Below are 20,975 nucleotides of genomic sequence, written 5' to 3' on the forward strand. Positions count from 1 at the left end.
GCGGGGAGCGAGGTTGGGACCCCAAATGCCCTCGCCCCACCCGGCGTTGGGGGGGGCAGGGCCGGTGCACCCCCAGGTCCACTACCGGGGCCAGCTGTCGGCAGTGGGCATCCGGCGCAGGGGGGGCCCAGGCCGTAAGGGCTCTGCCAGGGGCCGGGCCAGGAGCAAGGGGTAGGGGAAGGCCTTGGGAAAGTCGCCGGGACCCCCGGGGGCGGGCGAGAGGCGCTCGGACTTGATGCTGACTGGGGGGGGTCGGCGGGGAGGCGCCGCGGGTGGGGGGGCCCTCCTCGCCCAGGCTGCGGCCCCCACTGCAGGGGGAGAGAGAAAGAGAAAGAAGGGGGCCGTGAGCTCAGCGTGGGAGGGAGGGAAGCCAGGGAGGTGGCCCGGCCTGGGCAGAGGCTCGGCAGGAGGACCTTGGGAAAGGAGTGGGTGGCGGTCCCTCTTGGGGCCTCCAAAATAGCCGCCCATCCCCACCGGGAACAGTCGCGAGGGGCTGAGTGCAGAACCAAGAGTGGCCACCAGGGGTCAGCAGTGGCTAGGGGCTTTGGAAGACTTGAAGGGGCCCCAAGGTAGACTCGGACTGGGGCGGGGGTGGGGGAACACGGTGGCGGGGGGGGGGCAGTCAGGGCACTTACCTAGGCTGGGCGGGGGCGGCCGGGGGCCCATCACCCCTCGAGGGCTGCCAGGGGGCCAGGGTGGGGGGCTGCAGCAAGCTGGGTGGTGGAGGAGGGTCTCCCAGGGCATATTCTGGCGGGCAGGAGGAGTAAGCTGAGGCCCACCCCACCAGCCAGTTTTCAGTTCTGGTGGGTGGGGGAGTGTGGACCCCCCCAGCAGGCAGGTGTGTGGATGGATGCCTCCTGCTGCAGGGCCAGTGGGGAGTGCATACCTGGGGGACCTGCAGGGAGGAAGGGGAAGCTTCCCAGTGGAGGTCCTGGAGCTGCGGCCGAGCATGGACTCTGCAGGCTACCATAGAGGCCTCTCTGTAGGGCGACAGCGTGAAGGGGAATCTGAGGCCCGCACCCAGGCTACCCTGCCAGCCCCCATCAGCCCTGCCACACCTTCCCCTCACTCACCGAGGTGCTCAGTCCCCCTCGGGCCCCAGCCAGGCCACCAGGCAGGTCTGGCCTCCGCCCGTCCGCTGCCAGGTACAGAGGAGGTGGTGTCTTGCTGGCGAGGTGGCTCGGTGAGAATAGAGGGTGTGCCAGGCCTGGGGAGCAGGACACCCCCAGAGAGAGGGCCGGCGGCCATGTCATCTGAAGTCTGAGCACCAGAGGTGATGCACACTGCCAAGCAGTGCCGGAGCCAAGATCCCCCCTGCCACCCCCCGCCCCCCGGGACCCCTATCCCTCCTCCCCCAGGGCCTTTGCCTCATGCTCACCTGGGGGCCCCGCTTTGGGGGCTGCCGGTCGGAAGGGGGATGGGCGGCTCTGGGCAGACAGGGCCTCTCCAAGCCCACTGGGGTCGCAGCCTGGTGGGGGCAGGGCCCCATATACCATGTCCGGGCTGGGCATAGTGGGGACTGCTGGCTGAGGGCAGAGAGGATGGGATTGGTTGGAAGAATGTGGAAATGAGGGCATCAAGGTCAAGACAGATAATCGCCATGAGTTCAGAGGCCAGCCTCCACCTTCTGGAAGCCCTCACTACTCCTCCCTGTGGCCTAACCCCACATGGCTGGGGGAGCCTGTGTCTGGCTCTGTGGCTCCTTGGCACCACATCCAGAGCTGAGGCTTCTTACCCAGCATGGGGTTGGCACTAAGGAGGCTTCTTACCCAGCATGGGGTTGGCACTAAGGGGGCTTCCCAGGGTGTTTGATAAAGAAATAAAGAATAGAGCCCGGGCTGGTGGTGCAAGCGATTAAGTGCGCCTGTTCCACTGCGGCAGCCCGGGGTTCACCGGTTCGGATCCTGGGCGCGCACCAACACACTGCTTGGCAAGCCATGCTGTGGCGGCATCCCATATAAAGTGGAGGAAGATGGGCATGGATGTTAGCCCAGGGCCAGTATTCCTCAGCAAAAAAAGAGGAGGATTGGCGGATGTTAGCACAGGACTGATCTTCCTCACAAAAAATAAATAAATAAAGAAGAAAGGAATTGTCTGCCTGTTGTACTCTTATTCATCCTTCAAAGCCTTAGCTACAATGCCTACTCCTCCAGGAAGCCTTCCCTGCCCACCCAGGCAGAGACCTGCCCCAACTCTAGGCTTCCTGGCCAAAGGTCCTTCTCTCAGTCTCAGCCTTGACCACGGGGGCCTAGGAGGTGGGGGGAGGGCCACCCCCATTCATGGCAGGGCAGGAGTCACTTACATAGAGCCGGGGCCGGGGCAAGGCTGGGTCACCCCCGTCACCTGCCAGCCTCCGCAGCTTCTCTCCTGGCCCCTCAGGCCCCTCATCTGGCTCCAGCTCTGGTCCATCGAGGCCCACACCCCTCCGCTTCAGTGTCTGTAGGGAGGGGAGACAACAGAATGGACCCTCCCTCCCTCCCTACCCCAGCCAGGGAACCTGGTTTTATGGGAGAGGGAAGAGACCCAGCTCTGTGGCGGGGGCAGAATGCAGGCACAGCCTGCTCCAGCCAAAACCCATTGACCAAAAACCCCAATGAGTTACCATCTAGTAAGTTCCAAGTGTGTGCAAGGGATGGACTGTCCTGCCCTGGGACCTGAGGGCCAAAGACCCACCCAGGTCACACAGTGGGGGCCTGAGATCCCCCAGGCCTACTCGCGCTGTCCTAATGCTCCTCCTGAATATGACTTGGGTACCTTCATTCTGCCCCAACAAGCAGCCTCAGAGCCAGGCGCGCACTCGGTGCTTAATAAATGTCAGCAGACTGAGTGCCTGGGGACAAGTTTATAGGCTTTCCTGAGCTTCTTTCCCCCTGGGACCAGTGACCTGCACACTTCTGGACCCCTGCCTCTCCTCTGCCAGCTTCTCCCCACCCTCCTGAAATATTGGGGGTCCCCAGGCACAGTCCTAGCTCCGTGCTGTCTCCAGCCCTGTGGCTTTAGCATTTTGTCCCAGGTGAAGATTCCCGGGTAAAGGGCCAGTGATCTCGCCCATCCTGGGGTGGGTGTGGCCGCTGCACCAGCGAGTGTGGGGGCAGCTCCAACAAACACACTCCCAGACCTCAGAGAGGTCAGCCTGCTTCATGGTGCCTCCTCTTCTCTGTTTCTGTCCTCAGCAAACGGGTGACAGGATTAAATGAGATGAAGTGTGTGAGCAGCACACGTCGAGGCTCTCTTCAGCCCTCGATGCACAATGGTTGATGTTTTCTATTTCTACTGTCCAGGCGCAGCCCCTGAATTATTACCTGCTTTTACCAGCAGCAAAGCCAGATTGCAACACTCATCTTTTGTGCAAACCAAGATCCCTAGGTTCTGAGCGAGCAGAGCGTGCTGGGCTTCCCAGGGCCGGGGCGGAGGGCCCCAGGGGTACCTCGAGGATGTCGGTGTTGGTGCGGCTCTCGTGGGGCTCACTGTACTCCGTGTACTTCAGGAGCACACGGTCCATGTCCGTGCTGGCGTACTGGAAGAGGCGGTTGGCGCTATTGAAGATGATGAGAGCGATCTCACAGTCGCAGAGCACGCTCAGCTCGTAGGCTTTCTTCATCAGCCCGAACTTCCGCTTGGTAAATGTCACCTGGACACAGGACCCACAGGCGGGGTGGGAGAAGACAAGGATTTGGGGTGGCATTGGGGAGGTGGAGGGGCCTAAATGTTCCCTGAGCAAGATTCTGTGCCTTTGCATGCGCTGTTCTTTCTGGCTGTACTGCTCCCTCTCACGGCTCAACCTGGCAAACTCCTATCAATGCTTCAAAACCCAGCCCAAATGTCCTCTCCTTTGGGAAGTTTTCTTTGGCCTCCCAGGCAGAGCCCACACTCCCTCTCTGAGCTTCCCCAGCCCTGTGCCTCCCTCTGGTCCAGCCCTCTGAGTTGGGTGTGTTTGTGTCCAGTTCCATCTCCCCTATGACTGGAAGCTCCTGGCATTAGGGAAGATAAATGAATAAATCTTCATGAAAATGAGTAACTGCTACATCTCAAACTCCTGACATCACATCAATGCTCCTCATTCCCTTGTAGTTCCCAAAAATGGTCAGGCCTTTGCCCAGGCCGGTCCCCTACCAGGAAAACCTTTCCTTCAACCATTGTCCCATCCAGGGAACTCACCTGCCGATTCCTTTGGTCCAGAATGCGTGAGATCTGGATTTTTTTCCTCCCCATCGTCCCAGGCTGGGTGGAGCAACTTTGGTCTGGTGGGAAGGAGAAGAGGACAGAGCAGGTGGGTGGAGAGCGGGGTCAGGCACCCCAGCCTCCCTTCTGTCCTCCGCCTGCCCCTGCCAGGCACTGAGCGGGAGATGATGGGGGAATCAAGGCAGGCCTCCCCCTTGACCAGCCCAGGTTGCTGTAGATGCTTAATGAACACATTTGGACCAAGAGCAAAAGAGCCAGGTACAGATGCCCCTTCCCAGGCTCTAACACAAAAAAACCTGATTACTGTGGGACCTCAGGGGAGCCTGAACCCTCTGAACTCCCTGTCTGTGCAGTGGGGATAATAGTGTTGTACAATGCCCAATGTCTGCTTTTTTTTTTTGAGGAAGACTGGCGCTGAGCTGACATCTGTTGCCAATCTTCCTCCTTTTTTCCTTTTTTCTCCCCAAAGCCCCGGTAGATAGTTGTATGTCATAGCTGTACATCCTTCTAGTTGCTCTGTGTGGGACGCCGCCTCAGCGTGGCTTGATGAGCGGTGCATAGGTCCGCGCCCAGGATCCAAACTGGCAAACCCGGGCCACCGAAGCGGAGCACGAAAACTTAACGGCTACACCACCGGGCCGCCCCTTGCCCAATGTTGTCAGGAGATAAGATAAGCTAACCTTCGTGAGGCATTCATGTCTCCCCTGCACACAGCAGGTGCCACCTACGCGCTGCTGATATGAATATTGTCTGCAGCCTAACAGCTCTCCACAGGCAAGGTTGGAGAGACATCCTGTGCCTGCACCCAGCAGCGCTCAGTAACCCTGAGCCGCCGACAGCGAGCCTGCTGCACACATCAGACGCCTTTCAACTCATTCAACCCCACACGCCCCCGAAGAGCAAGATTGAGGGCTGTGCTTACAAGAAAACAGACATGAAAAAACTGCATTGAGAGTGGAAAAAAGACTAGAAGGAAATGCTCAAGATGGGAGCCACCGTGGGGTGGAAATTTATGGGTGAGTTTTTTCCCTTTTTTAAAACATTGGGATGCGATTCACACATAACATAAAATTTACCATTCTGAAGTGTACAATTCAGTGGCATTTAGTACATTCACGATGTTGTGCAACCATCCCTTCTATCTAGTCCCAGAACAATCCCATCACCCCAAAAGGAGACCCCCGTCCCCATGAGCAGTCACTCCCCACCCTCCTCCCCCAGCCCCTGACAATCACTAATCTGCTTTCCGTCTCTATGGATTTGCCTGTTCTGGACGTTTTATATAAATGAGATCATACACTGTGTGGCCCCTGGTGTCTTTTTTTCTTTTTGATTATCTCAGTTTTCTAACTTTCCCCCCTCAGTGATCACAGATTATTTCTGTTTGAAACCATTTTTTGGAAAAGAATAACAGAAACTGCCCCCCGTCCCACTTCCCTGGAAAGACCTCAGGCTTGGAGCCCTCAGACCCGGGTTTGGCCCCAGGGCAACTTGGGGGAAATCCCGGACGCTCCTCACGGGGATCTTGGATCTCCCTGGTGGGGTCCCCAAGGGTAAGAATGGGCAGCTCAGGGAGGGCGGCATGTCCCCGAGACATGTGGCATGTTGGGGTCTGGGCCTTCCCCAGCACCCCCATGCGGGGCTCCTCGGAGTGAAGGCCTCTTGCTGCCTGTCCTGCAGCATCCGCCCCACTGCACAAACGGCCACCTGGGGCCCCGAGACTCCCATCCACTCTATGACCACACTTGACCTCCCAGTCCCTCCCGTGTCACAGGTGACTGAGGCCCTGTCACAGGCCTTCCCAGGGTCAAGTGGGCCTGCGCTCGGGTCCCAGCCAGCCCTGACCCTCTGGGCGGTTGTCGGAGCGGGACGCCTCGCCCTGGGCCTCAGTTTGCTGTTCTGTGAATGGCTGGGTATGAAGTGCAGAGCACCCGGCCCAAGGCCTGGGAATGAGCTCTCAGCAAGTGCAGGGAGATGTGGGTCAGTCTCCAGGAGGAGCCATACCTGCTTCCCAGACCCCACCCCGAGGGGTCTGGGCGGGACCCCCTTCATTCCAGAGTCCCAGGGCCCAGGAGTGTGAGATGCCCCGGCCATCATATGCAGCCCACTGTGTGACTCCAGGTGCTCCCTCCACCCTCTCTGGGCTGGGTCTCTCAGTGGTCACAACTATGCAGAGCCCAGGCCGACAGGAGCCCCTGCCCTGGCCCCCCAGCTCCAGCTTGACTTGCTAAATTTAACCTCCGGGGCTAATTTTAATCCCCGGCCGGAATCGGGCACGTTCCCACGGCTGTTCCCTGTCGGGTCCCTGGGGACAGGAGTGGGGCACTGGCCCAGAGGTCTTGGTGCCAAGATGACTCTGGAAATGTCCCCCACGCCTGGGGTCCCATGGGAACATGGGACTTGGACAGGACATGAGTCTCTGGGCCTGGAAGATCCGACTCTGGCCCCTTCTCAATCTGTCCCCATTTTAGACAAGGACATCCCGGCTAGGGCAGGGTTCACATAGTGGGGGAACCCCGAGACCCAGAAGGTCAGAGGGGTCTCTTTGAACTGAGACCCAAGAGCTGAGACAGGAAGTGAGTTCCAGGCAGAAGGACTAGCAGGTGCAAAGGCCCTGAGGAGGGACGAGACATAGCAACACGGCTGGAGTGAGGAGGCCAGGGGGAGAGGCTGCCAAGGCAGGGGCTGTGGGTTTTGGTCTAAGAGCGACGGAGAGCCAAGGGAGGGTTTTGAGCAGGGGTTTGATTTATCATTTAAAAACTTGGCCATGGCTGCCATGGGGAGCAGGACTGTTGGGGGCCGGGGTAGAGATGGCAGGAGACTGGAGGGGAGGCCAGGGCTGCGTCCATCTGGGAAGAGCCTGGGAGTGAGGCCCCCTCTCTGCTAGGCCTGCGTCATGCACTTTTACGTCACTGGACTCCAGGGCTCCGTGGGTCCTCCAGAAGCCATTGGATCCTCTGCCATCTCTGGGGCCAGGCCTGACAGGTGTAGATGGGCTCACATTGGGGTTTGACTCTTCTAACCCTTGATGACCCTGGAACCCCGGATCCTCACCCAAGAACCAAAGTCATCCCCTGCTCTGGCTCTTGAAGGGTCTATCCAACACAGCTCTGATCATGCCGCTTCCTGCTCACACACTCTCCACGGCTCCCCACTGCCCTCAGGAGAAATTTCCAGTCTCCAGCCTGGCATTCGAGACCCTGCCCCAATCAGCCCCTGCCCACCTTTCTCTACCTTCAACCAAATGTCTTCATCTGGAAAGCCCTTTTGCCCCTTCTTCACCTGGCCAACTCCTTTTCACACTTCAAAACCCAGCTCAAAAAATCCATTCCTCCAGGAAGCCCTCCCACAGCCCCGTTGGACATCCACAACCCCCCTTCTTCCCCTCCAGTTCTGACACCATGGGTCTGGGGGTGTGTATATCCAGCTCTGTCTCCCCAGACTGGAAGCCACTCAGGACCAGACACAGGGGTGGCTGGGGAGATGTGGTGAATGGAGCAGGTCCAGAGAGACACGTCTGAACTCCCCAGCTTCCCTCAACAACTTCCTCCCAGACTCCCCCAGCTGACTCCCTACCCAGAAATACACGCGCATGCAAATCCAACCACTCAGCGTTGACCTGTCTCGGGCCCAGGTGTGAAGGGCCAGCCAAGGAACGCGGAGGCGGAAGCCCAGGGTGTGCATATATATTTGTACTCACATGCAAATCCGCACCCCGAGCCGCAGACAGACCCGGTGGCCCGTTCTCCAGATGTTGGCGTGATCGGAACTGCTGGGGGGAGGTGGCGGCACATTCTGAGTGTGCCAGGCATGAGGGGGGAGGCCGGCGTGGGGGAGGCTGAGGTTTGGGGAGGCCTCTTCTGTGCACACATCTCCCGCCCACCCAATGTCCAGCCGGAAAGCAGAGAGCTTGTGGCATCTGCCCAGCAGAGAGATGGGCCCATCGACTGGGGAATGGAGCAGGAAGCATAATCAGGAGAAATCCAAGAGGGCATCTCAGAGGAGGAAACCAGTAGTGGGCCCCAACGGAGGGGCTGGATGGGGGCCTGGGCAGATGGCAGGGAAGGTGGACATTTGAAGCCAGGAGTCCAGCAACTCCCACCCCTTTCTCCGCACCCTCACACTTAGCATTTATTAAGTATCAACCGTGTGCCAACTACTGAGATGAACTGACCTCAGAAGAAGTCAGAAGCTGAGTAGACCACTGACCACAGGTTAGAAAAGTGACCTGCCGTGAAGAAGACAACGGGCCCAGAGGGTTTTACGGCTGTTTTATCAACCCCTCTACGGACACAGAAGCCCAGTGCTATTTAAACTAACTCAGAGCTTTGAAACGATGGGAGCTGCCCAAGTCATTTTTATGAAACTCTTGTGTGTCAGAACCCAGGTCCAAAAAGAGAAATATTGACCACAGAATGGACAATGTTAGGCCGGGATTTCAAGGAAGACCTCTCTGAAGAGGTAACATTTGAGCTGAGACCTGAATGAGGGAGACAGTCAAGGAAGGGAAGAGTCAGTGGTGAAAAGATCTAGAGGAAGGGTGTTGCTGGTGATCAGGAGTTCGGCATTTTGAAAAAATCAAAGAAGTGTGTGTGGCTGGACAGTGTGGCAAGGGGGAGCGGGGAGGGGATGGTGGTGGGAGGACGGTGGGGGTCGGATCACACAGGTCCTTGTGGGCCACAGTGAAGGGTGTGGGCTTTACTCTGAGGGCAATGGGGAGCCATGGAGAGTCTGGGGTTAGGGAGGGTCAGAAGATGATTTTAGTTTTAAAAACCTCCTTGCACTCAGATGCGTTGCTGGTGGGAGGAGGTACAGCCACTCTGGAAAACTGTCTGACATCTACCAAAGATGAACATGCGTCCACGCTATGACCCAGTGATTCGTCTCCTCAGTACTTACCCAAGAGAAATGGGTCCATGTTTTACCAAAGGACACAGACATGAACGTTCTCAGCAGCTTCATTCATCATAGCCCCAAACTGGAAATGACCCAAATGCCCTCAATAGGAGAATCAGTAAATACTTTCTGGTAGATTCTATGATGGACTATTACAAAGCACAGAAAAAGGACGCATTCCAGCTCCATGCAACCACACAGGTGAAATCTCCCAGACCATGCACCAATTCAAGAATGCTGACTCCACAGGGGGACCCGCCGTGTGGTTCCATTTACACGAAGTTCCATAATAGGCAAAACTCACCTAAGGTGATGGACATGAGCCAGTGGCCACCCCGAGCAGGTACCATGACAGGACAGTGGGAGTCGTGGCGGCTGGGTGTTCTGCTCCCTGGCCCAGGGTCTGGGCACACAGGTGTGTTCAGTTTGTGCACACTCATTAGCCCTCTCCAGCGATTGGTGCATTTTTCTCTATGTGATCCATCACAACCAAGAGACTTTTTTTTTTAAAAGCTCCCTGCTGCTCATGGCTGCCGTGGGGGAGCAGCGTCTGTCTAGGCAGGAGTGAGGTGACAGGGAGAGGCTGGGGCAGGTGTCCAGGCAGGAGACATGGGGCCTGAACCAGGATGGGGGCTGCAGGTGAGCAGAAGTGGATGGATTGTTTGGTGACCAAAGGGACAGGATACACTGGGGGACATACCTGGGATCAGGGAGGAGCCTGGGGTCCCAGGCCTGAGCCCAGTGCGGGGGGGACAAAGGAAGATTTCATGAGTGCCTGGAGCATCATAAACTCTCTACTTGTGGTCACTAAGTCAAACAACACACATTCCTGGGGTCCTTCAGGCCATACTGTCACTTCCCTGGCTTGCTGAGGCCTCTTAGCCCCCTGGCAATGGAGATAGGGGGCTGGAAGGAATCTTGCCCCCTCCACTGACCCTTCACTACTGGCCTCTCCCTGTGGGAGGACTCGATTTTCTCACCAGTAAATAGGAGTGAGAATCCTTCTCCCACCAGCCGGAGAGGAGAATGGGGCAGGAGGGGTCTGTCAACCTTTCTTCTGGCCTCCCAGAAACCAGAGGGAAGAGGGCCAGGCCTTGGAACTAGGGATGCTGAGTCAGTGTGCCATCTTGCAAGACCACAGCAACACTCACAGTGACATGTTGGGCGACATCAAGCCCTTACTTCCTCCCCCATAAGACGGGTCACGGAATCCTGACTCAAAGGCTTTTCAGTGAGGGTTTGAGAGAAAAGATCAGGAACGAGTCGGGTTCCCCTTCTCGCCTCCCAGCGGGGCAGAGATGGGGGGACGAGTGGCAGTCACTCTGCCAGACCCGAGCCCAGATGCCACAGCCTGGCGGGGGACCCAGGCCGGGAGAGGAGGGGAGGAAAGGAGAAGTGAGAGGCAGGTGGGTGGCGGGGGGAGGTGAGGGCCCACGGGACGCGGCGAAGCGGGGAGGGGGCGCTGCTCCTGGGCGGCTGCAGCGAATCAGGCCGGCAGCCCCGCCTCACGCAACCCAGGCGGTGGTTTCATCACCTGCTCCCCAAGTACCTCATTACAGGCGACAGGAAGAGCCCCTTGGAAAGCCGGGACCCCCCCCCCCGCCCCTCTTGAGGGCTCCAGCGCTCTGACCCCAGCTGCTGGCGACCCTCCCCCCCAGCCGGGGCCCTGGGCCCGCCTCCTCTCCTGGGGTCCTCCGGGGATGGAGTCCCAGGCGGAGGGGCACTGTGGGTGACCTAGGGTCTGGCTCAGCCTGCTGCAGCCCCTGGAGCCCCACATCTGCCCTGGAGAGACGGTGGGCTCTGGCAGTGACTCCTGCATGGCCAAACTTCTCTGAGCCTCAATTCCCTGCCCCAGAAGATGGGGAGTCAGGGGCACCTCCCCAAGTTGGGGGGCTTCGCAGGAGGTGCTCTGTAGATGCTATCTCCCTCCTGCCCCTGTGCAGGCAACTTTCATGGTCACTAGGCCCTGGCCCCTCCCAGAAGGCCTTGGGGTGACCCCTCCTCAGCCCCAGGGGGCACCCAGCTCAGAGTGAAGGCCCCAGGCAGACCCAGACAGGGGTGCTGGGGGCAGAGGGACAGGGAGAAGGCCCATTCCTCATATGGATAGATGGGGGCAGGGAGATTCCCCACACACTGAGACCCTCAAACACAGGCAGAGCCCCTCAAAGTCCACAGATGCCCAAAACACACACAGATCCCCAGACATATGCATCACCCCCAAACACATGTGGATCCTTGCATACGAAGTCCCCAAAACACATATAGTCCACGGTACATGCAGAGCCCCTAAACCCCCAGTTCTCCAAACACACATATCCCCCAAACACATTCAGATCCCTTGCACAGACTCCCCAAGTACACACAGACTCCTAGATACACATCGAGCCCCCGACACATGCATACTCCCCAAGTCCATGCTGGTCCCCCATTACACAGAGGACACAGGTAGGGCCCTCATCCCTGCAGGGTATCACCCACCCTCTGGCTTCCTGAGGCCGGGAGGCCAGCATGCCCCAGGGAAGAGATGTGGGCTGGGAGCTCGGGGGTCTGAGGGTGGGGTATGGGGTGCGAGCATCTGGGGAGGTCACATGTATGGACGCTGCACCGGGGCCATAGGCTATGTGGTGCAGGGGGTCGTAGGGATTTGCGGGGTGTTCCTGGGGGCTGTGGGGGTCTGAGAGTGAGGTGTGTCACCCACTTGTGGCTCTGAATCCTGGAAACCCAGAATGTTCCAGTTGGGGAGGGCCCCTTGGGGTCCCTTTGTCCCTAGGTCCCTCTGGCACCCACGGGGAAACTGAGGCCCAGGGGGGAACCCTCAGACCCACCTCCACAGACCCCTCCCCAGGCCTGCTCCTGGGAGGGACCAAAGTGGCCATGTGCTAAGAGGTATGTGGGCCCAGGGTTCAAATCCTGGCTCCATCACACACTCAGTGCCTGATGTGCTCTGAGCCTCAGTTTTCTCGTTTATACAAGAGGCCCCTGCAAGCTCCCCAGGCTCCCACCCACCTGTTTCTCCTTTCTAGAAAGGCCTAATCTACCAGCAAATTCCCAGCCCAACTTCTGCCCCTTTCCAGGCACCTGACACACCAGCCCCCCAGAGAGATCAGCCACTTCCCTATCGCCAGGCCTTTGCCCAGGCTATGCCCCTCCTGGAATGCCCTTCTTAGGCTCGCCTGGGTCTGAGGAGCTGCTACCTGTTCTTCAAGGCCGATGGGCAGAAATCCCTCTTTCTGGAGGCACCAATTTCCCCAGGTGAGATGTCTCTCTCCCTGCAGCACTTAGCCTTCTGGATATTTTTTGTGCTTCTTTGTTACTTTCTTTGTCGATCCTGTCATCCCACCAGGATGTCTGCTCTGCGAGGGCAGGGACGGAGCGTCCCCAGCACCCGGTACACAGCAGGCCCCCAGCACCCTTCCTTGAAGGAATGAGCAAAACAACTGCCCAACAAATGAAAGAAATGTCTGCAACTGGTTCAGTTGTCTTTTAAACACCCGGTGGCCTACAAAACAAATTCAAGGCCCCATCCAGCCCACGGGCCACCAGTTTGAGACTCCTGCTCTAAACAGCCAACAGCACAACAGCCAACCAGATGGTGCTCCTGCTCCTCTCAGGCCAAGGAGCTGACCCTCCAAGGGTCCACTGCCCACCTCGGAAGGAAACCATGTCCCGAGGGCATGCAGGACAAGGTCGCCCTCACTGTCCACCACAGGCCCAGCCTGGAACACGCTCACCTACTAAGAAGGCCAGTTTCTCTGTCACAGCCACTGCATACAGAGGCCGGCTGCCCCATCCCACCTCCCCAGGGGGCTTGGGACCCTGACCTCGGAGCCAAGAGAGACTCTACATTCATAACCCCTCAAGTCCCCCAGTGAGTCCCCTGAGTCGCAGTGACAGCTGCAGGGACAGCCCAAGTTTTCCCTCTCTTTGTTCCAGAGAAAGATCTCCCTGTGGGGCCCCAGAAATTCATCCCCAGAGGCCCGGGCCTCCCTGCTTGGGAAATTAGCACATCTGTCAGCGCTGGGCAGAAGGGACTCAGCCTACAGCCCAACAGACCCAAGACGCAGCCAGTGGGGACCCTAAGATGGGGCCTTGGGGCATCCCTGGTCCCCACTCTGTTCCCCTAGAAATGTCTGGGAGCTCACCAGGTGCCAGGGACACAGGGCAGGGAGTGGACAGACCCAGCCTGGCTTCCTCCATTGCCCAGTCTGGTGAGGGAGACGACAACAGACACATAACTGTGTCAGGAACAGAGGCCTTTGAGGAAGAAATTCAACAGGCAGAGCAGTGAGGGGTGGCAGGGGAGGGAGCTGCTTTGGACAAAGGGGCCAGAAGGGCCTTTCTGAAAAGGGGGGCCTCAAGGATGAGAGGACACAGCCATGTAGTGATGTGGAGGAGAGACTGCCTGGTGGAAGGAATGGCAGGTGCAAAGGCCCTGAGGTGAGAATGTGCTGGGCGGGTTCCAAGTGCAGGGGTGGCTGGTGTGGCTGGGGCGGGGTGAGTGAGGGGCAGGTGCAGACAGAGGAGGGCAGGGAGGCCAAAAGGGGCCTTGAGGATCAGGGTAAGGGGGGAAACTGTAGAGCAATGAGGAGCCACAGCAGGCTGTATGAGCAGAGGAGGGCTGTGGTCTGATTCAGGATTTTTAAAAGACCCCGTGGCTGCCGCGAGAAGTCCTGTTGGAGCAGGAGGCCAGGACAGTGTGCGGTGGGAAATGTTAGGGTCTGTGGGTGTGGAAAGGGGACAGGGGCGGCCTGTGCTCACAACAGTGACTCCTTACACTAACCTGCCTCGACTGCTCCCTTCCGAGGGCCCCACCTCGACCTCGGGTGAACCTGGACCCGGAGGAGATCAGAACAGGGAAGCTGACAGGCCTGAGGCCTCCTTGGCCCCTAGCAGAGAGTGGGGTGGGTGTGGGCCTGGATGGGCTCAGAGGTACCCCCGCTCCGTCACAGTTCGGATGGCACCTCCTATCACTGAATGCCTACCGTCTGCCCGGGCCCACGCCACCTCATTACACACGGGACCTGCCTGACCCACAGACAGCCCAGTGAAGCGGAGACAGCTGCCCCGTTTTACACAGGAGGAAGTGGACTTCTTCCTAGGGCCACACAGCGAGACTCCCAGAGCCCCACTCAATCTTGGGCTCGTCCCCAGGGTCACCCTGCTGTGCCCCAAACTCGCTGCCTCCACCCAATCTGGGAAGTGGGCCTGGGCACTGTTGGGGTTCACTCCTGAGCCTGGGGGCGACGGGGCAGCCTCACAAGCCCCCAAGATGCAGGCCCAGGGAGGTCCTTTAGGGGGCTGAGACCCAGGACCCAATCTCTGTGCACCCCACTGGGATGCACGGGCCAGGGCCGGGGTGAGCTCTCTCACCCCCAATGGGATCCCAGGCATCCGACGAATCCTCTCCAAAAAATGACATCTGTCTCCAGGTACATATGTGCCTCAGATCTTCTGGAAGGACAGACCCCCAATATGTCTATATTCATTGCATCTGAGTTGGGCTGACAAATGATTTTAATTCCCTTTCTCGTCTTAATTTTCATTTTCCAGATGTCTGCCTGGTTGGGTAATGATTTAATGAAATAAATCATGAGTTGGACATGGGAAGTAAGATTGAGCTCAACTTGGTCAGGTCACAGGGGCGGCCATGGAGCTCAGAGAGGGGCAGTGATCTGTCTGAGGTCACACAGAGAGGGGAGAGAGGAAGCTGGGGCCCCTCAGTCCTGGTTTTTCTTCTCTCGGGGCGGAGGGGCAGCCTTGAGCCCATCCTTTCTCTGAGAGGCCTGGGAGTCTCCACCTGGCCTCCTCCTCCTCAAGTGGAGATAGCCAACCAGATAACCAACTTCCAACTCTTGCGGGTGAGACCCCAGAGCCCTACGTGTCCCAAAATTCCATTTCCTGGAGGCCAAGATTCGCTCCTCGGCTCAGCCAGGCGGTGGGAAGCAGGTACGGGGACAGGAGGGAGTGAGGCTGACTTCCTCCAAAGCCCCTGTGACCTTTGGAATCAAGCCCCACATACCAGTCCTTCCAAATCTAAATACTTTTTTGAACCTAGTTTCCTTCACTCCAAGAGACTGAGAGTTCTCGCTCCCCAACGCCAAAGGTCCAGAGGTCCTGACCTTCCCCAGAGAGGATTCTCGGCCAGGCCAGGCATGAAGCCTCAGCTATTTCTGACTTCTCCGGTCTGCAGCTGGGGGCTGGGGGTGGCCAGGGACCCCGGTCGCTGACCAGCATCTACAGCCCTGGACCCTGAGAGAGGCAGAGGGGGGAGATGATGACCGTGAAAGTAGCGCAGCCACCAGACTGTCATGTGCTGACAACCGGGGAGGGCTATGACTATTGTTCCTGTACCCATGTCCCAGATGGGGACACTGAGGCATGGGCAGGTGGGTGGCCTAGGCAGCTGTGGCCTCCCACTCTGAGGCTCCACGCTCACAGTCCTGCCCCCAACCACACGGGCACCTCATGGGTCCAGCTGAGACCCCACGTTCACTACGTGAGGCGCAGACTCCATTGGGCCAGTGAGGGTCATGGTAGTCACAGGCACCCATGGATGGTCATGCCACACGAGTCTGGGGCTGTGGCACACGAGGGCACATCACAGCAGGAAGGGACGGGCTTGTACACAGGCGCCTCCAGGATGCGCAAAGGGGTGTGCCCTGGGAGGGGGGACACTACAGCTCACAGACGCACAGCTTACAGACAAATAACAGGGGCTCATGGCACCACAATTTTAGAGACATAACTCCCCAACTGACATCAAAACCCTCAGACACACACCGCTTGAACACACAACCTCTCACAACCCCTTGGACATACCCTCCCCCTCAGACTCACACCTCTCAGACTCACACCCCTCAGACTCACACCCCTTGTACACACATCCTTTGGACACACAAACCCCCGGACACAACCTTTCAGACTCACAATCCTAGGACGCACACCTCTTGGACACACAACTCTCCGACGCACAGCAGCACACTCAGACCTCCAACCCAACCCACCCCACAGATGCAGTTCAAAGGACACCGCGCAAGCTTCGGCCCGACGCGACACGCACCTGCTCAGCCTGGGCCCGCGGCCGCTCGCGCACTGACCGGCGGCAGCACGGCGCTCCGGATGCCTGGCGGTTGCAGGTGCCTTCGAAGCGGGCGGCCCCGCCCCCGGGAGCTGATTGGACGGGGCGAGCTTATTTGCGAAGAAGGCGTGCTCGTGGGCTGTGATGTGCCGGCACTTGGGCGGGGCCCCGCCCGGGGAGTTAGGGGCTCAGGACTCAAGACGCGGGAACACTCTGAGATGGGGAAGCCGTATAATGAGGGAGGGGGACTCCGGAGGGGGCTGGGTCAGACCTGCCAGGCTTCCCCCGTCCTCACTGGGCGCTCCTGACCTTACTGCTGACCCTAATTTGGACCCTGTCTCTAACCACTGCTAGCCCCAACCCTGGACTTACTCCAATCTGAGTGAAATGTTAACTCTGACCCCGGACCCTGATGGCCCCGGGAGGGGACCAAGCCCTTCTAGTAGCCAACACTGACCCTTGCTCTCACCCAAATGGAGAGACTGCAGAAAGGGGCTCTGGGGTCGCCTGTGTGGCCTTGCCTACCTGTGCCTCCTGTGGGATGTGTGCCCCCATGTGCCTCGACAGGAGGGTGACAGACCCCTGGGTTGCTGAGTGCCCTCCTCCACTTCAAAGGTCAGCAGGGGAGGAGTGCCTTCCAGGACCAGACCCCAGCTGAGACCTCTATATCCAGCACCACCCAGCACAGGGCCAGGCCCAGAGCAGGCTCAGAGGTGGGGTGGTGAGTGAATCAATGTGAAAAAAACTACAGGATGAAGATGACCTTGGATTGGGTAATCCTGGGGAAGCCCCCAGTCTGGAGGAGGCAGAGCTGCCACACACTCCCCCCAGCCCTGTGAAGTCAGCACTGGGCCAGAGGAGGGCTTCCCAAAAGAGGGGGCATTTGTACTGGGCCTTGAAGCATGAATAGGAGTTTGCCACTGGGAGAAGCGTTTTCCAAGAGGAAATAGCACTTGCAAAGGTGCAGAGGAAGAGTGCAGTGCATTCTTTGGTGGGGGAGATGAGCGAGATGAAGCCAGAGCAGTAAGTGGGCAGGAGCCAATTGGTCTAGGCGCACAGGGAGAGGCTTGGAGATGAAGAGGGGGTCGATTTGGGGCAGATGAAGGGGGAGAGCAGGCAGGTTGCAATGGCTGTGTGGTGTCCACCTTCTCAGAAGACAATGGGAGATGGCTAGACCTCTGGACACAGTGCGGAGCATGTGGAGATGTCAGTGTCGGGGGGACACTGAGGAAGGGAACAAGGGTCCTAGGAGCCTCGGTCCTCTCTCCATGCCTCAATTTACCCATCTGTGACATGGGCAGTTTGGATCCCTGATCTGGGCACAGCTTTCTCTTTGGACGTAAAAACTAGGGTTCACACTGTGTCATAAGAAGGTAGGGATCAGAGGTCCTCCCTTCCCCCACCCTGCTGCCCCTCAGGGCCCAACACCAGACAATCAGTGTCCCAAGGACACCAGAGCCCAGGCCAGGCTGGGGGATTCTGCCTCAGCTCTAAGGTGCAGAACAAGGCTCAGGGAGCATGGAGGTGGCTGGGGAGCCCCGGGCCCCCCGAGGGCTGCTCTGTTTACCCGCAGCTGCCCGCCCGCCTCTGATGCAACAGGCAGGCTCTGGTTACGTGAGGGCAGCAGCTGGAGCAGCTCTGGGAGCAGCCAGGGCGCCGCAGGAAGGGCCAGCCTGAGCTGAGCCCGCTGTGGCTGCCCCCCATGCACCCCACCTGCTGCCCCCTTCCACCACTGGGGCCCCTCCCCTGTTCCTGCTCCCCATGTCACAACCCCATCACTCACACTCCCATGCCCCCTTCCCATTCCAGTCAATTCCATCTTCTATCACCCACACCGTTTCCTATATTGGCCCCTTCTTTTTGCCTTTGCCCCTGTACCCTCCCGCATCACCAGCTGTGTCACCCCGCGTGGACCCCCGGCCCCCATCAGGGCCGTCAAGAGTCTTCTCAGATGAGGGGACACCCTGAGTTGCTGGAGTAAGAGGTTGGAGGGCAGAGGGGAATTTTGGGGGGAGAAAGGGGTGGAGAAGGCCAGAGAGGGTCCTGGGAAGGGGGCCAGGAAGACGGGAAGTGGGACAGGTGAGGGAAGAGGCAGGGGTGGGAGGGTGGGGAAGTGGAGAAGCCACACCCCCAGTTCCCCCTCCTCCAGACCCTCTCCCACATTGCAGCAGGGGAAGGCGCTAAAGGACCTTCCATGGCAAGGACAGTGTTGTCCAGTGGGCAGGGCCTCAGGGTTAGCGAACCCTGGGTACCCATCCTCTCTCTGACTCCCAGTTGTTGTGTGACCTCAGGCCAGTCACTTCACCCCTCTGAGCCTGTTTGCTCATGTGAAAAGTGGTGACAATAGCAGCCCCTCCTCCAGGGGGGAGTGTTTCTAGGTCCACCTCCAATGACCCCTTCTCCAAAAGCCTTCCCTATCCCCCTTCCATTTGGGGTTCTTCCACCCCCACCCCTCCTTCCAGCCCAGCACTGACCCAGGGGGTTGAGGATGTCCGAGTCCAGTTCTGTGTCTATGTCTGAGGGGTGCTCCTCAGGGCCAGGCCCAGTGTGTGGCAGCACCAAAGGGGTGTCTCCATGGGCTTCTTGAAGAACTAGAGAGCTCTGGAAAGGGCCTGAGGGTGGAGAGGCATGAGGGCCAAACTTGAGGCATCCGAAGGCCTCGCTAGGGGATATGGCAGGGCTAGGAAGGGGCTTCCCAGGGGCAGGACCCTCTGGGAGTGCAGAGCAGGCCTGAAATAAAAACCAGGACTTGGATCAGGGGCAAAGGACAAAAGCCAACTGAAGTCTCATTTCTGTCCTGACCACTGCAGACGAACCCGGGGCCAGTCACTGCCCTCTTGGCCTCCTTTTAACTCCATCGACAGATTTGAAGGAGTGGTTGGGGGCCACATTTCATGCAAGTTTGGGATCCCTTCCAAGCCACCCCCACCCTCGTCGGTGCTAGGCTCCTGCTTCAATGTCCCATGGCATGGGGAGGTCACTGCCTCTCTCCCAGCTGTCCACCTGTCTCTGGGGCTCTGCTGGGAGCAAGTCCTCGCTCAGGTGAGGAAGCGACGTGTCCGGCGAGTGTCCAAGAGCACGTGGGGGCAGATGCGAGGTCCTGCCGGGTAATCTGGCCTCGCGGAGCCTTTTAGTTCTCTCTCTGAAAAATGGGAGCCAGGGCGCACGGGGTGAAAAAGGGCGGAGGGTCACAATGTGCCCACCAGGACCGGCCAGGACTGCCTGCGGACGATGACCGCTCAGAGGCTGAACGCCCCGCGAACGCTTTGTCTCTTGCGCCCCCTGGCGGCACGCCAGGGCGCGGCGTCCTCTGGGCCGGAAGGCCGAGACATGCATGCAAATGAGATGCAAATTAACCAGCGCCCCAACGAGCCCCCGGACTCTGGGGTCGCGGGGGACCTGACAGCCCAGAGTTCTGCTTAGACCTGTTTGAGAGGGCTATTAGTCACTGGCTGAGGTCTCTTCCAGCGGCTTCTGGTGATGGGGAGCCCTACGGGGGTCTGGGGCTCCCCACCACTGCCCCCCGACCCCCAGCTCACAGAGCCTGGGATGTGGTATACAATTACCTCACTTAGCCGCCCGTCTGTCCAGGGTCTGAGCCCTGGAACCAGGGCTGGCCTGTCTTGCTCACCAGGGTGTCCCCTGGGTAAGGCCTCGTCCACAGACGGCAGTCAATGTTTGCTGGATAAATGGCTGCATGGTGGACAGGTGGAAGGACAGACGGACAGATGGACAAGGAGAGATGCCTTCAGAGCAAGCGAGGAGAGGGAGAGTGACTCTGTGGGGGCCACACACCAGTCAGGGCCTCAAATGGGGTGGGTCTCAGGCTCCTTCCTCCCCACAAACTGAGCTGGGACAGTGGGGAGGCAGGATGGTGGCACAGAGGCCCCCTATACACCCTAGACAGAGAGAGAAAGGGCTGACCCCCGTTTCCTGGTGGTGCAAGGCAGTCCTTTCTCGACATCTCCTGTGTGCCTGAACCCTCTCCCAGGCCCTCAGGCCCCTCCACAGCCCTGACACCCCACCAGGACCTTCTCCATCACCCCTAGGATGCCCCTAGCCTTTGCCACCCCTCCCCCAACCACCTCACAATGCCAAACTGGGGGATCCCCACAGAACAGTGGCGCTGGGACCCACCATGGCTATACCCAAAACAACTCCATTCTGACCTTCCTGATACATTTTGCTGGACACCACCTTGGCACACAGCTGGCCTTTGAGGTGTACAAACTGTGGACTCTGATCTCCCAGGCTTGGAATTTGCAGGGATCAGCGTGGGCTCTTCTGCAGGCAGCAGAAATGGACTCAAACCAATTTTGTCAAATACAGTAATTTAGGGACTCATCAAACTAAAAATCTGAGATTTTCTGGTGTAGGGTACAGCTGGATCCAGGGCCCCATGCAATGTTCTTAGGTTTCCCCTTCCATCCGCCCAGCTCAACAACCCTGGTGGGAAGATGGTACCTTTCCCATGCTTCCAGCAAAATTCCCAGGGAAGACCTCTCATTGGGTCACACGCCCATCTCGAACCAGTCACTGTGACCTGGGAAACGAGGGGCTCTGATTGGCCAGTCAGGCCAGGGTCCCACATCCACCCCTGGAGTTAGAGGTGGCCTCTCCATATGGCCTGAGCCTAGGCTGGGCATTTCTGCTCAGGGCAGAATGCAGGCCAGGCAGCCAGGCCTATGAACGTCTGCCTCAGCCTGCAGAGAAGGTCCAATCCAGCCTTCCTTGTCCTGATGGAGAAATGGAGGACCAGAGGGGCACAGCGCACGTCACACAGCATGTCAGAGGCAGGGCGGGGACCAAACCAGGCCAG

General features: G+C 58.8%; 2 protein-coding genes across 4 annotated transcripts in view; both read right to left on the bottom strand.

The window, feature by feature from the left end:
* Nucleotides 1-16,198, bottom strand: MEF2B (myocyte enhancer factor 2B). The gene is given in 10 exon segments (XM_058563848.1): nucleotides 1-249; nucleotides 251-308; nucleotides 636-747; nucleotides 887-980; nucleotides 1,074-1,207; nucleotides 1,379-1,526; nucleotides 2,303-2,437; nucleotides 3,428-3,631; nucleotides 4,159-4,241; nucleotides 16,139-16,198. Coding segments are annotated over 9 exon segments (1,107 nt in total). The 5' UTR covers nucleotides 4,213-4,241; nucleotides 16,139-16,198; the 3' UTR covers nucleotides 1-81.
* Nucleotides 4,203-20,975, bottom strand: part of BORCS8 (BLOC-1 related complex subunit 8) — a 27,024-nt gene continuing 10,251 nt past the window's right edge. Inside the window, exon 6 of one of the 3 annotated variants that reach the window (XM_058563854.1) lies at nucleotides 4,203-4,241. The gene's annotated coding sequence lies outside the window, so the exon portion shown is untranslated. Of the gene's footprint in view, nucleotides 4,242-16,302; nucleotides 16,370-20,646; nucleotides 20,700-20,975 lie in introns of those variants that run through there. The other 2 variants (XM_058563853.1, XM_058563852.1) reach the window with 2 other exon arrangements.

This window comes from Diceros bicornis, chromosome 20 (assembly GCF_020826845.1).
Source record: "Diceros bicornis minor isolate mBicDic1 chromosome 20, mDicBic1.mat.cur, whole genome shotgun sequence".
NCBI classification, from domain to species: domain Eukaryota; kingdom Metazoa; phylum Chordata; class Mammalia; order Perissodactyla; family Rhinocerotidae; genus Diceros; species Diceros bicornis.